The 12,874-nt window shown below is 39.1% G+C and overlaps 1 protein-coding gene across 8 annotated transcripts in view; it reads left to right on the top strand.

Annotated features, from left to right (window-relative positions):
- The window catches only part of GPHN (gephyrin), a 546,364-nt gene that overhangs the window by 309,706 nt on the left and 223,784 nt on the right, over positions 1–12,874 (top strand). For 7 of the 8 annotated variants that reach the window (XM_068965812.1, XM_068965810.1, XM_068965811.1 and 4 more), the window contains one exon: positions 3,850–4,122. In XM_068965812.1, coding sequence (XP_068821913.1) covers positions 3,850–4,122 — 273 coding nt within the window. Of the gene's footprint in view, positions 1–3,849; positions 4,123–5,506; positions 5,615–12,874 lie in introns of all 8 variants that reach the window. The other variant, XM_068965806.1, reaches the window with a different exon arrangement.

Raw genomic sequence — 12,874 nt, 5'->3', positions numbered from 1 at the left:
TTAGTTGGACTAACAACATCAGCCCAGCTTGCCAGGTATATGTAGGACTTTTCCCTTGGGGAATTCGCTGCATAGCCCTCTGCCGTCTCTGTCTCTCTTTATAGCAGACAAAACAGTTCTTTTGGCATTTGTGCCTCATAGTGTAAGAGGAATATATCTAGATTCAGCCCGTTTCTGCCTTCTATAGGGCCCTAGTGTCCACTCTTCTCATGGGCCCAGGTGGCCATGTCAAGAAAGTATACCAGGATATCTGCTCTCCAGTACCAGTCAACCTCCAATTCTGAAAGGGAATTCTTCTGATGGGCATTAACAATCTACTTTAATATACCCATTACATTCCCAGTGATTTCCATAGAGCCATACTCCATACAGGTGTCCCTTTAATAGACCAGTTTTCCATTGCCCATCTGCCTGACCATATGACTAGGCCATTTGAACACTTTCCATGAGTCAGTAAAAACCCAAACATAGGGGCAAACAAGCAGTTCAGCCCATGGAGCTGATTTGTTTTTACCTTCTTCAATCAGAGTGGCGGCCTTCCAAACAGGATGCTGTCCCTTCACCTTGGAATTGCCATCCATAAACCAAGCAGCTCTTTGTTGATCAATAGAAAGCTGTTTATAGGGCACCGCCCAAGTGGCCCAAGTGGCCATAGGATCCAGCAGCTCCTCAGGTGGTTCCGAAGTCAGCCCTAGGTGAAAAGAGGCTGCCTGCTCGTGAGTACCTCCTTGCATTCTCCTGGTAGCATGATTCTATATGCAACATTTCCATTTTATTATGGAACTCTCCTGGGCATTGCCTTCCTTCCTCATTAGAGCTTTTCTCTGAAATTACCAAGACATTATAGATATTTCAGGTTTCAGAGTTATTGTATGTCCTTTAGTCATAAGGACAGTCTCAGTTAAAGTCCAATAACAAGTAGTAATTGTCTCTCAAATGGAAATTTTTTGCTCCACAATTCCAGCAGTTATTGAGTGGCACTCACAGGTTTTTGCTATAAGCCCTAGTCTGCATGCCACACAAGGCTTTTGTACAGCAAATTAATAATCTGTGTGGTCCCATTTAGCATGTCCAAGTAGAAGACTGGATTTACATGCCTCCTGTTTTACAGTGTGCGATAGGGGATAAATTCTCCAGACACAACATGCATCCTCATAATACATTCAGGTAGAAATTCACCATTCACATAAAGTTCACTGTCCAAACGTTGTAATTCTCGTCTAAATGTTTACCTTAATCCCATCAATTGCTGCATTCCCATAGCCTCCCATTCTAACTATACTCCTCCCACCTCCCATTAGGATTTCAACAGATTTTAGAATCACAGTATATGGAGCCCTCATGTCAAGGAGTCCCAGAAAAGTCTCTTATCTGTCTCCGAATGAGTTTAGCCATTTGTGTGCATGTGGCCTTGGAATTCCAAGGCCTGGCTTGGACCAAGGAATCCAGACCGTTTTGTCATACCTCATATTGATTAGATTATGGGGCCATCACTTTAAGGTGATTCAAGGTAAGGTTTCTTTGCCTTCTGTCTTTCTAAATTTTGCCAAACAAGTGTAAAACAAAATTTGCTTAGGATCTCTTAATGTTAGGAGATCAGCAGATCTCCCATCTATCCACTCAACATAACAGTGCTTCTTTAAGACATCTGTTTTGCCCCCATTAATACTCACTCCATTCATATATTTCTTAATAACCATGTGTTTCCACCCTGCTAGGACAAGTCCCTTGAATCTCTTATTTCTCTTTCCCCATTTTCTTATGAATCAGTCCAAATTTATTTACTATTTATTGCTTCAACATAAATTTTTCCATGGGAAGCAGCTCTGAGGCTAGCAGCTATGTGTCAGACCATCCAGAAGCCAAGCTTGACCCAGCCTCAGGATCCACCCCAACATTCTCCATTACTTTTGTTTTAGCTAGTACAGATACCATTTATTGTTTGTGTATTGATGTGACTCCTTAGGAGTTAGATCTTTCATTTTCAAATTTAACTGCTAATTTTGTTTCCAGTAACTAATTGCAGTACAGCTACAATTCCGTTCTTTGGGTGAGCGTGTATTCTTTGAGACTCTAAAGATTCGTTATCCCCCACATTCTCTTCCTTCCTCTTCCTGGGTTACAAGTTTCAGTGAGTCAGGCTGTTTCTGTCAAATCTCACTTCTTAATACCAACTGTAAGGAGTTTTGACCAGCTGCAGAAGTTAGCCAGCTAACTTCTTGTGGAGCACTCCACAAGACTAACCTCACTTCTGTCATCAATTACAATTGAGAGGATTTCTAAAATCACCCTCACTTTCAATAATTCACTAGAAGGACTCACAGAACTCACTGAAAGCTGTCATACTCATGAGTATATTGCATCACAGGGAAAGAATACAAGATGAAATCAGCCAAGGAAAGGAATATATATGGCAGAGTCTAAGTGAGGGAACAGTCAGGGAACTTGTGGTCATTCTCTTTAATGGAGTCATAGATACCATCACCTCCTGTTAACATAAGACCATTGTTGTTGCTGTTTAGTCGTTAAGTCATGTCCAACTCTTTGTGACCCCTTGGACTGTAGCCCACCAGGCTCCTCTATCCCTGGAATTTCCCAGGCAAGAATACTGGAATGGGTTGTCATTTCCCCCTCCAGGAGATCTTTCTGACCCAAGGAATGAACCTGTTTCTCCTGCATTGCAGGCGGATTCTTTACTGCTGAGCCGCTGGGGAAGCCCAATATAAGACAACACACATAGAACATTGCTAACTATGCATACTCTCCTTTACCTATGCTAACTCTCCTTTACCTTTGGCGTTCAGAGTTTTTGTTGGAACTTGATCACTTATTGCCCATGTGGTTGACGTTTAGTCAGCCATTCTCAGTTCTTTCCAGAGGTAAAACTGATACCGTGTTTCCCAAAGCCCTTATAATAAACCATGTTGTTAGACTGTTCAGTGGCTAAAGCCCCCAGGCAGAGACACTCTTATCAGGCATGATATAATAAGGAACTAGAGATCACCTCCCAAAAGCAGAGAATAAAGGCCAGACCTCTCTTTGATTAAATTCCTTACTATACATTTTTTTTCCAGGAGGGTAAAAGGTTAGTTACCTTCCAGGTATTCCAGTAACTGATATTTCTTTACATATTAGATTTGAAGGTAAGTTGCTTCACATGTGAAAGAGAAAGACTTCTGCCCAAATATACTCTCCAGATATATCTGGCCTTACTTTCTGATTTTAAAGTTCTCACCTGTTTTCTTTTGGTGATAATAGGTGATAATGGACATATTTTGGGCATTAGCTGCCTATTCTCCTTACTTATTAGCACCCTACAATAAATGCTGTACTTTCCTTCACCTCCTTCCAAAAAAAAAAAAGAGAGAGAGAGACTGTTTTGACTTTTATGCTGCACAAACTTATATCTACTTTTACATATTGCACAGTTTTGTCTATCTGTACTTTACAATTATAATCAGAACCTAAGTTCTCTGAATAAAATAGTTCAGTATTCAGTTGGTTTGTTAGTTCTAGTATCCTTCTTTTACCAGAAAGGTAAAAACTGTTACCTGCTCTCTCATAATGTATCTTTAAATCCCAGAGTTGTGTAGAAGTTTTACTTAAAAAAAAAAAATTGCTGTGTGTTTATATAGTGGAGTTCTTCAGCTTATGGAGAATACTGTAATATATATCAGCTTACTTCATATTTTACATTGCAAAGACGATACATTAAATATGATTCATTCTTAAGATAGATGGAGAGAAAATCACAAGTAAATCCAAAATCACAAATAAATTTGATTGCTCCCATTTTACATGCCTATAAAAATACTTTATCTTCATTTTTTTCCTTCCTCTTGCATACAGGAATGCTTTCAGTTCATACTACCAGCCCTACCTCATGCCATTGACCTTTTACGTGATGCCATTGTAAAAGTAAAGGAAGTTCATGATGAACTTGAAGATTTACCTTCCCCGCCACCACCTCTTTCCCCTCCTCCCACAACTAGCCCCCATAAACAGACAGAAGACAAAGGGGTTCAATGTGAGGAAGAGGAAGAAGAGAAGAAAGATAGTGGTGTTGCTTCAACAGAAGACAGTTCTTCATCACATATAACCGCAGCAGCCATTGCAGCCAAGGTAAGCCTGCTGAGAGAGACCCGGAGATCGAAAGGGCCCGTAGGTAGATGTGTTGGTTTCATCTCTCTTTCCATCCCATTCTTCCATAAGTTAAATACGATTGTGTGGCATCCTTTAAAAAGAACTGGAATATTCATGACACTCTACAGCTGTTTTCCGTCCATTATGTTGAGTTCTTGAAACATTTAAGTTTTGTTTTGAGTTCTGAGGCATTAAGGATTCTGCTGTTACCTATTGAAGCAGTAGCTCCCATGATAAACAATGTGACATTTAAGAACTCTGTGAAGATGTCAGTTTTGTGATCATATTAAATAAATAATGTTTATGTATTCAGAACATCAAACATTCACACATTCTTAAAGGAGCATCAAAAGAGGGTAAGAGACCTAAGATGGTTCAAGGAATTAGTTGAGAAAGGTTAATATATTTTTTTTAAAAGACAAGATTTTTCATCAATTAACTACCACTTATTTAACTGTTGGACACAATTTACAGCAGTCATATGGAGAAGAAATGGATGTAAGATATTTGTGTTTTTAATTTAATAAACCAATAAATATTATTAAAGCAGTATCAAAATATTGCAAGTTCTCTTCAAGCAATTCTGGGAGTAAATAGTACCATACAGTACCATACAGTATTTAGTACAGTAAATAGTACCATACATTACTTCTGTAAATTTCATCATCATGTCAGAGTCACAGAACATGATTTACATTGTTAACCATATGTCGTATAACCCACCTTGTATACTTTAAAATCTTCAGATAGTAGCATATCCCTTCTGGAAGTAATGCTTGTTCATTGATCGAGAATGTAAAGATTGGTAATCTAATCATTTATGAAGTAATTCCTAAAGTTTTATGGCTCGTTCCAAAATTTCAGCTATGAGCTTAGCATGAGAGGACTTTCTGAGAACATTTATATTGGAAAGAATCATAGAGATCCTTTTGAAGTGTCCATTCAGACAACCAGTAGATGGTTCCTTCACTGAAAACTGGATCATTCCATCTCCAGATCCATTCAGTGATCCATTAAGTCCTTACTTAGGGTAGTAAGTATTTAAGTTATGTGTGAGGTTTGTTTTATTTCATTTTGTTTTGTTTTTATGGAACTGATTGATGAAATAGGTACATTATTAAATCATCATATGTTTTCTTTCTTTTACTCTTAATTAAAAGAGTTAAAAGTACCATCAGTTTCAACCTTAAAAAAAAGCGTATACCATCTGAATTCTAAGCTGATTTTGTCATTATACATTTGCGAATTTTGGGCATTTCAGTGTTCCATTTGTTTTCAACTTTTTTCCTTTCCAGTCATTTTGCTTGTATAGTTTCATGTTTTCCTGTCATTGTATTCATCGCTGTTATGTGTTGTGCATTAGAAGCATCCATTCTACACCAGTCCTGCTGTTATCATGGCACACGGTGAGCAGCCCATCCCTGGTCTCATCAGTTATTCCCATGATGCAACAGGCAGTGCAGAGGAACCGGTAAGACAAGAGGCTTTTGCATTAATGATTTTGCAAGCATACAGCCTACCTCCTGTCCTTAGAGGCAGGCTGTAACTTATTACAGAAGATGTGTTTTATTCTGAAGGACCTTCACTAGTGCTTTTTTGTTGAAAATATAAGTGCCACTGAGTATCTTCCATCAAGGAATTTAATAGTTTCTCCTGTACCTGAAGTACTCTACCATCATTAAGATTTTATAGTATGTGGCAATGAACTTTCATCACATGATTTCCAAGAAATTCATGACTCAGAAGTCTTTTTATGTAGTAATTTCATCACATACTTTTAAATATATTGCCTGCCTTAATTAAGATAATCCTGTAAGAAGATCACATTAAGTTTTAAAAATCTAAACAGATTGATCAAAATAATATTTAATTTATATCAATCTTGCTTTTTTCTTATGGTTTTGCGTCTTTCTTTTCTATAACTGTGTTTGCATTACAACCATTTAGAGAGTTGAGGCTTTGTACAAAGGCTGATATTACTAATCTTCAGATAGAAACTTTTAAGGATATGTATTACTTCTTTCCAGCTTTCCTGGTGGCTCAGACAGTAAAGATTCCACCTGTAATGCAAGAGATCTCTGGGTCGGAAAGATCCCCTGGAGAAGGGAATGGCTACCCACTCCAGTATTCCTGCCTGAAGAATTCCATAGACAGAGGCACCTGGAGGGCTACAGTCCATGGGGTCACTAAGAGTCAGACTAATACTTTCACTTTTTTTTCATCACTTCTTTCAGTCATTAGCTGTGAATGGTACTTTGTGAAAAGTGTCAGGCTAGAAAAGATTAAACTGGTAAGTATAACCGAATGAGCAGTGACAATTTAGACCATGGCTTCCAAAACAAAAAACACTCAGTCCCTGATATGAACATAAAATAAGAAAAGTAATAAAGTATAATTTTGTTTATAATCCTTAGGAGAAAAATACCCAGCATTTCAGTGGAATGCAAGGAGGAAAAGTAGTATTGGTTATCTTTTGGTGGATAAGCTACCAAATGGTGACTTTAACCATCTATTGAACAAGCCACACCCGGTTAGAAACAAGCTTAGCCAAGTCAGAGGCCAAGTAGAAAAAGGAAATATTGGTTAATAAAATGATTAAGAATTTCAGTCAACAGCTGAATTCTCCAGCTATAGCTTTGCTATAAATTATAAACATTCCAAAATATACCAAACTGTCTTTTGTGTTCTCATATTATAAAGCAACCATAGCAACTATAATAATAATCCTGGCTTTTAAACTGAAATATTTGGAAGTTTTCTATTCATAACCAAGCTTTCAAGTTGTCATATTCTGCGTGTTATGTTATTACATGAAAAATATTTGAATAACCAGAAAGATTTGAATAACTCTTTAGTAGTTAGTTCCTAGTGATCTGAATACTTGCTATTGCCAAACCAACAGGTTGCTTTTTCAGGAAACGAAGAAGCTTGAGGAATGCCCCTGAAGCTTGTAGTGGTTATGTGTTAGTTGCCTCTCCAGCAGCCATTTGCAGTTCCCTCTTCCTAACACTTTACCGCATTCCCCATTTATGTGATTTGGATGAGATTGACTAACCCTCCAGCATATGTATTTCACATAGCCACAGGTTTAATTCAAGAAACACATAATTCAGGTCAATAAGAGAATCTATTAGGTTTTATTGGCACTGCTAGGAACATAGACTCTCTGTTTTCTATTGAATATGAATGAGGACATATATAACTCTAAAAGAATTGCTATCTTGAACCATCAAAGTAATGCCTCCAAAAAAATAAATAAATAAAGAAGCAATCCTAAGAAATGGAAGAGAAAGTGAGATCCTGAGTCCTGGTCACATTGTTTGACCATTTACTCAAGCCCTTATTGACTTCTCAGTTACCTGAGCCAATAGAGTACTTTAAAAATGTTAGAGATAGAGATGGGTCAACTGTGGTGTGCAACCAAAAAGCATGTTAGGATATCTCAATATGTAGTGTCTAACCAAAGAGCTACCGACGGTATTTTTCAATTAGAACAAATAATTTCACAATTTGTATGGAAATACAAAAAACCTCAAATAGCCAAAGCAATCTTGAGAAAGAAGAATGGAACTGGAGGAATCAACCTGCCTGACTTCAGGCTCTACTACAAAGCCACAGTCATCAAGACAGTATGGTACTGGCACAAAGACAGAAATATAGATCAATGGAACAAAATAGAAAGCCCAGAGATAAATCCACACACCTATGGACACCTTATCTTTGACAAAGGAGGCAAGAATATACAGTGGATTAAAGACAAACAATCTCTTTAACAAGTGGTGCTGGGAAACTGGTCAACCACTTGTAAAAGAATGAAACTAGATCACTTTCTAACAGCATACACAAAAATAAACTCAAAATGGATTAAACATCTAAACGTAAGACCAGAAACTATAAAACTCCTAGAGGAGAACGTAGGCAAAACACTCTCCAACATAAATCACAGCAGGATCCTCTATGACCCACCTCCCAGAATACAGGAAATAGAAGCAAAAATAAACAAATGGGACCTAATTAAACTTAAAAGCTTCTGCACAACAAAGGAAACTATAAGCAAGGTGAAAAGACAGCCTTCAGAATGGGAGAAAATAATAGCAAATGAAGCAACTGACAAACAACTAATCTCAAAAATATACAAGCAACTCCTGCAGCTCAATTCCAGAAAAATAAACGACCCAATCAAAAAATGCGCCAAAGAACTAAATAGACATTTCTCCAAAGAAGACATACAGATGGCTAACAAACACATGAAAAGATACTCAACATCACTCGTTATCAGAGAAATGCAAATCAAAACCACAATGAGGTACTATTTCATGCCAATCAGAATGGCTGCGATCCAAAAGTGTACAAGCAATAAATGCTGGAGAGGGTGTGGAGAAAAGGGGACCCTCTTACACTGTTGGTGGGAATGCAAACTAGTACAGCCACTATGGAGAACAGTGTGGACATTCCTTATAAAACTGGAAATAGAACTGCCTTATGACCCAGCAATCCCACTGCTGGGCATACACACCAAGGAAATGAGAATTGAAAGAGACACGTGTACCCCAGTGTTCATCGCAGCACTGTTTATAATAGCCAGGACATGGAAGCAACCTAGATGTCCATCAGCGGATGAACAGATAAGAAAGCTGTGGTACATATACACAGTGGAGTATTACTCAGCCATTAAAAAGAATACATTTGAGTCAGTTCTAATGAGGTGTATGAAACGGAGCTGATTATACAGAGTGAAGTAAGCCAGAAAGAAAAACACCAATACAGTATACTAACGCATATATATGGAATTTAGAAAGATGGTAATGATAACCCTGTATGCGAGACAGCAAAAGAGATACAGATGTATAGAACAGTCTTTTGGACTCTGTGGGAGAGGGAGAGGGTGGGATGATTTGGGAGAATGGCATTGAAACATGTATAATATCATATATGAAAGGAATCTCCAGTCCAGGTTCGATGCATGATACTGGATGCTTGGGGCTGGTGCACTGGGATGACCCAGAGGGATGGTCGGGGAGGGAGGAGGGAGGGGGTTTCAGGATGGGAAACACGTGTGTACCTGTGGTGGATTCATGTTGATGTATGGCAAAACCAATACAATATTGTAATTAGCCTCCAATTAAAATAAATAAATTTATATTTTTAAAAAAAGAAGTGAAAATTTTTCCATATAATAACTGAAAAGTATAAAACAGGAATCCCTGAAGTTTCATATTTGAGTAAGAAACCTCATTCAAGGGAATAGAGAGTAGGAGAGTGTGACACACAGGAGGTATCTTGTCCCATCACTTAATGGCAAATAGATGGGGAAAAAGTGGAAACAGTGACATATATTCTTGAACTCCAGAATCACTGCAGATGGTGTCTGTGGCCATGCAGTTAAAAGATTCTGGTTTCCTTGGAAGGAAAGCCATGACAAACCTAGACAGTATATTTTTAATAAAAAGCAGAGACATCACTTTGCTCACAAAGGTCTATATAGTCGAAGTTACGGTTTTTCCAGTAGTCATGTATGGATGTGAGAGTTGGACCATAGAGAAGGCTAAGCACTGAAGAATTGATGCTTTTGAACTATGGTGCTGAAGAAGACTTTTGGAATCCCTTGAACTACTTGGATATCAAACCAGTCAATCTTAAAGGGAATCAACCCTGAATATTTGTTGGAAGAACTGATGCTGAAGATGAAGCGCCAATACTTTGGCTACCTGATACAAAGAGCCGCCTCATTGGAAAAGACCCTGATGCTGGGCAAGATTGAGGGCAGGAGAAGAAGGGGACGACATGGGATGGCATCATCAACACCTTGGACATAAGTTTGAACAAACTCTGGGAGATAGTGAAGGACAGGGAAGCTTGGTATGCTGCAATCCACAGGGTCACAAAGAGTCAGACATGACTCAGTGAGTGAACAACAACACCACACAGGAGGAAACAGGGATAAATAAATCTTACCCCTCTGATTACTAAATAAGGGTAAAGGTCATTTCAAGGAGACTGGATCCAAACGTGAAAAAATTACAGCTATACTTTGTATGCTTGCAATATGCTTCCACAACTCCAAACATAGTGAGAGGCATTTAAGACAAAGAGGCAAGTGAGCCATGGAAATACATAATAAGAAATCTTATCCCACTGACAGAAATTAAATCTTCTGGAGAAGTCCCACATAATAATGGTGGTCCCCAAGATGCATTGATTACAAGAAAATCTGCTGCCTGCTATGAAAAGAAAAAGAGTTGCTGATTTCCCATTGGGAAATAATGGGCTTCCCTGGTGGCTCAGATGATAAAAAATCTGCTTGCAACATGGGAAAACTAGGTTTCTATCCCTGGGTTGGGAAGATCCCCTGGAGGAGGGTATGGCAACCTACTCCAGTAGTCTTGCCTGGAGAATCTCCATAGACAGAGGTGCCTGGTGGGCTACAGTCCACGGGGTCACAAAGAGTCAGACACAACTGAGTGACTAAGCACAGCACACAGCATAGAGAAAATTATGTTCGATTGATAGGACCAGTCAGGGAGAGTCTACTTCCCAGAGCATGTATTTGTAACTTAAGAGAGAAAATGCTGAGTTAGCAACCTACCAGTATTATTGATTTCAGTTCAGTTCAGTCACTTAGTCATGTCCGACTCTTTACAACCCCGTGAATCGCAGCACGCCAGGCCTCCCTGTCCATCACCAACTCCTGGAGTTCACTCAGACTCACGTCCATCGAGTCAGTGATGCCATCCAGCCATCTCATACTCGGTCGTCCCCTTCTCCTCCTGCCCCCAATCCCTCCCAGCATCAGAGTCTTTTCCAGTGAGTCAACTCTTCGCATGAGGTGGCCAAAGTACTGGAGTTTCAGCTTCAGCATCATTCCCTCCAAGGAAATCCCAGGGCTGATTTCCTTCAGAATAGACTGGTTGGATCTCCTTGCAGTCCAAGGGACTCTCGAGTCTTCTCCAGCACCACAGTTCAAAAGCATCAATTCTTCGGCGCTCAGCTTTCTTCACAGTCCAACTCTCACATCCATACATGACCACAGGAAAAACCACGGCCTTGACTAGATGGACCTTAGTCGACAAAGTAATGTCTCTGCTTTTGAATATGCTATCTAGGTTGGTCATAAGTTTCCTTCCAAGGAGTAAGCGACTTTTAATTTCATGGCTGCAATCACCATCTGCAGTGGTTTTGGAGCCCCCCAAAAATAAAGTCTGACATTGTTTGCACTGTTTCCCCATCTATTTCCCATGAAGTGATGGGACCAGATGCCATGATCTTCGTTTTCTGAATGTTGAGCTTTAAGCCAACTTTTTCGCTCTCCTCTTTCACTTTCCTCAAGAGGCTTTTTAGTTCCTCTTCACTTTCTGCCATAAGGGTGGTGTCATCTGCATATCTGAGGTTATTGATATTTCTCCTGACAATCTTGATTCCAGCTTGTGCTTCTTCCAGCCCAGTGTTTCTCATGATGTACTCTGCATAGAAGTTAAATAAGTAGGGTGACAATATACAGCCTTGACATACTCCTTTTCCTATTTGGAACCAGTCTGTTGTTCCATGTCCAGTTCTAACTGTTGCTTCCTGACCTGCATATAGGTTTCTCAAGAGGCAGATCAGGTGGCCTGGTATTCCTATCTCTTTCAGAATTTTCCAGTTTATTGTGATCCACACAGTCAAAGGCTTTGGCATAGTCAATAAAGCAGAAATAGATGTTTTTCTGGACCTCTCTTGCTTTTTCCATGATCCAGCAGATGTTGGCAATTTGATCTCTGGTTCCTCTGCCTTTTCTAAAACTAGCTTGAACATCTGGAAGTTCACAGTTCACATATTGCTGAAGCCTGGCTTAGAGAATTTTGAACATTACTTTACTAGCGTGTGAGATGAGTGCAATTGTGCGGTAGTTTGAGCATTCTTTTGCATTGCCTTTCTTTGGGATTGGAATGAAAACTGACATTTCCTCAGCCACTGCTGAGCTCTCCAAATTTGCTGGCATATTGAGTGCAGCACTTTCACAGCATCATCTTTCAGGATTTGAAATAGCTCCACTGGAATGCCATCACCTCCACTAGCTTTGTTCGTAGTGGTGCTTTCTAAGGCCCACTTGACTTCACATTCCAGGATGTCTGGCTTTAGGTGAGTGATCACACCATCATGATTATCTTGGTTATGAAGATCTTTTTTGTACAGTTCTTCCATGTATTCTTGCCACCTCTTCTTAATATCTTCTGCTTCTGTTAGGTCCATACCATATCTGTCCTTTATCGAGCCCATCTTCCGTTTAGGTGTTTTATTAACCACCGCCACCACCCTTCTCCCACAAATAACCCAGAAAATAATTAGAGGCAAATAAAGCAGAGAATCTGAAGAAATTGGAACCCTCATGCACTTTTTTTCTGGAGGGAGTATAAAATGGTGCCACCACAGTGAAAAACACTTTTGTGGTCCTAAAAGTTAAACATGTGATGCAGCAGTTCTACCACTCTTTCTATACCCAAAAGAACTGAAAGCAAGCACTCCTGTTTATAGCAGCTGTATTCATAATGGCCAAAAAATGCAAATAGCCCAAATATTTATTAGCAAATAAATGAATAAACAAATTATTATATACGTATAATAGAAATATTATTCAACCATAGAAGAAATGAAGTTCTGATACATGCTGCAGCATGGATGAAACTTGAAAACATTATGCTGAAGTTAATAAGCCAAAATATAAGGGAAAGTATTATATAAGTTCACTTACTTG

This window comes from Capricornis sumatraensis, chromosome 2 (assembly GCF_032405125.1).
Source record: "Capricornis sumatraensis isolate serow.1 chromosome 2, serow.2, whole genome shotgun sequence".
In the NCBI taxonomy this organism is placed as follows: Eukaryota; Metazoa; Chordata; class Mammalia; order Artiodactyla; family Bovidae; genus Capricornis; species Capricornis sumatraensis.
This window is presented reverse-complemented; position numbering and strand designations above follow the sequence as displayed.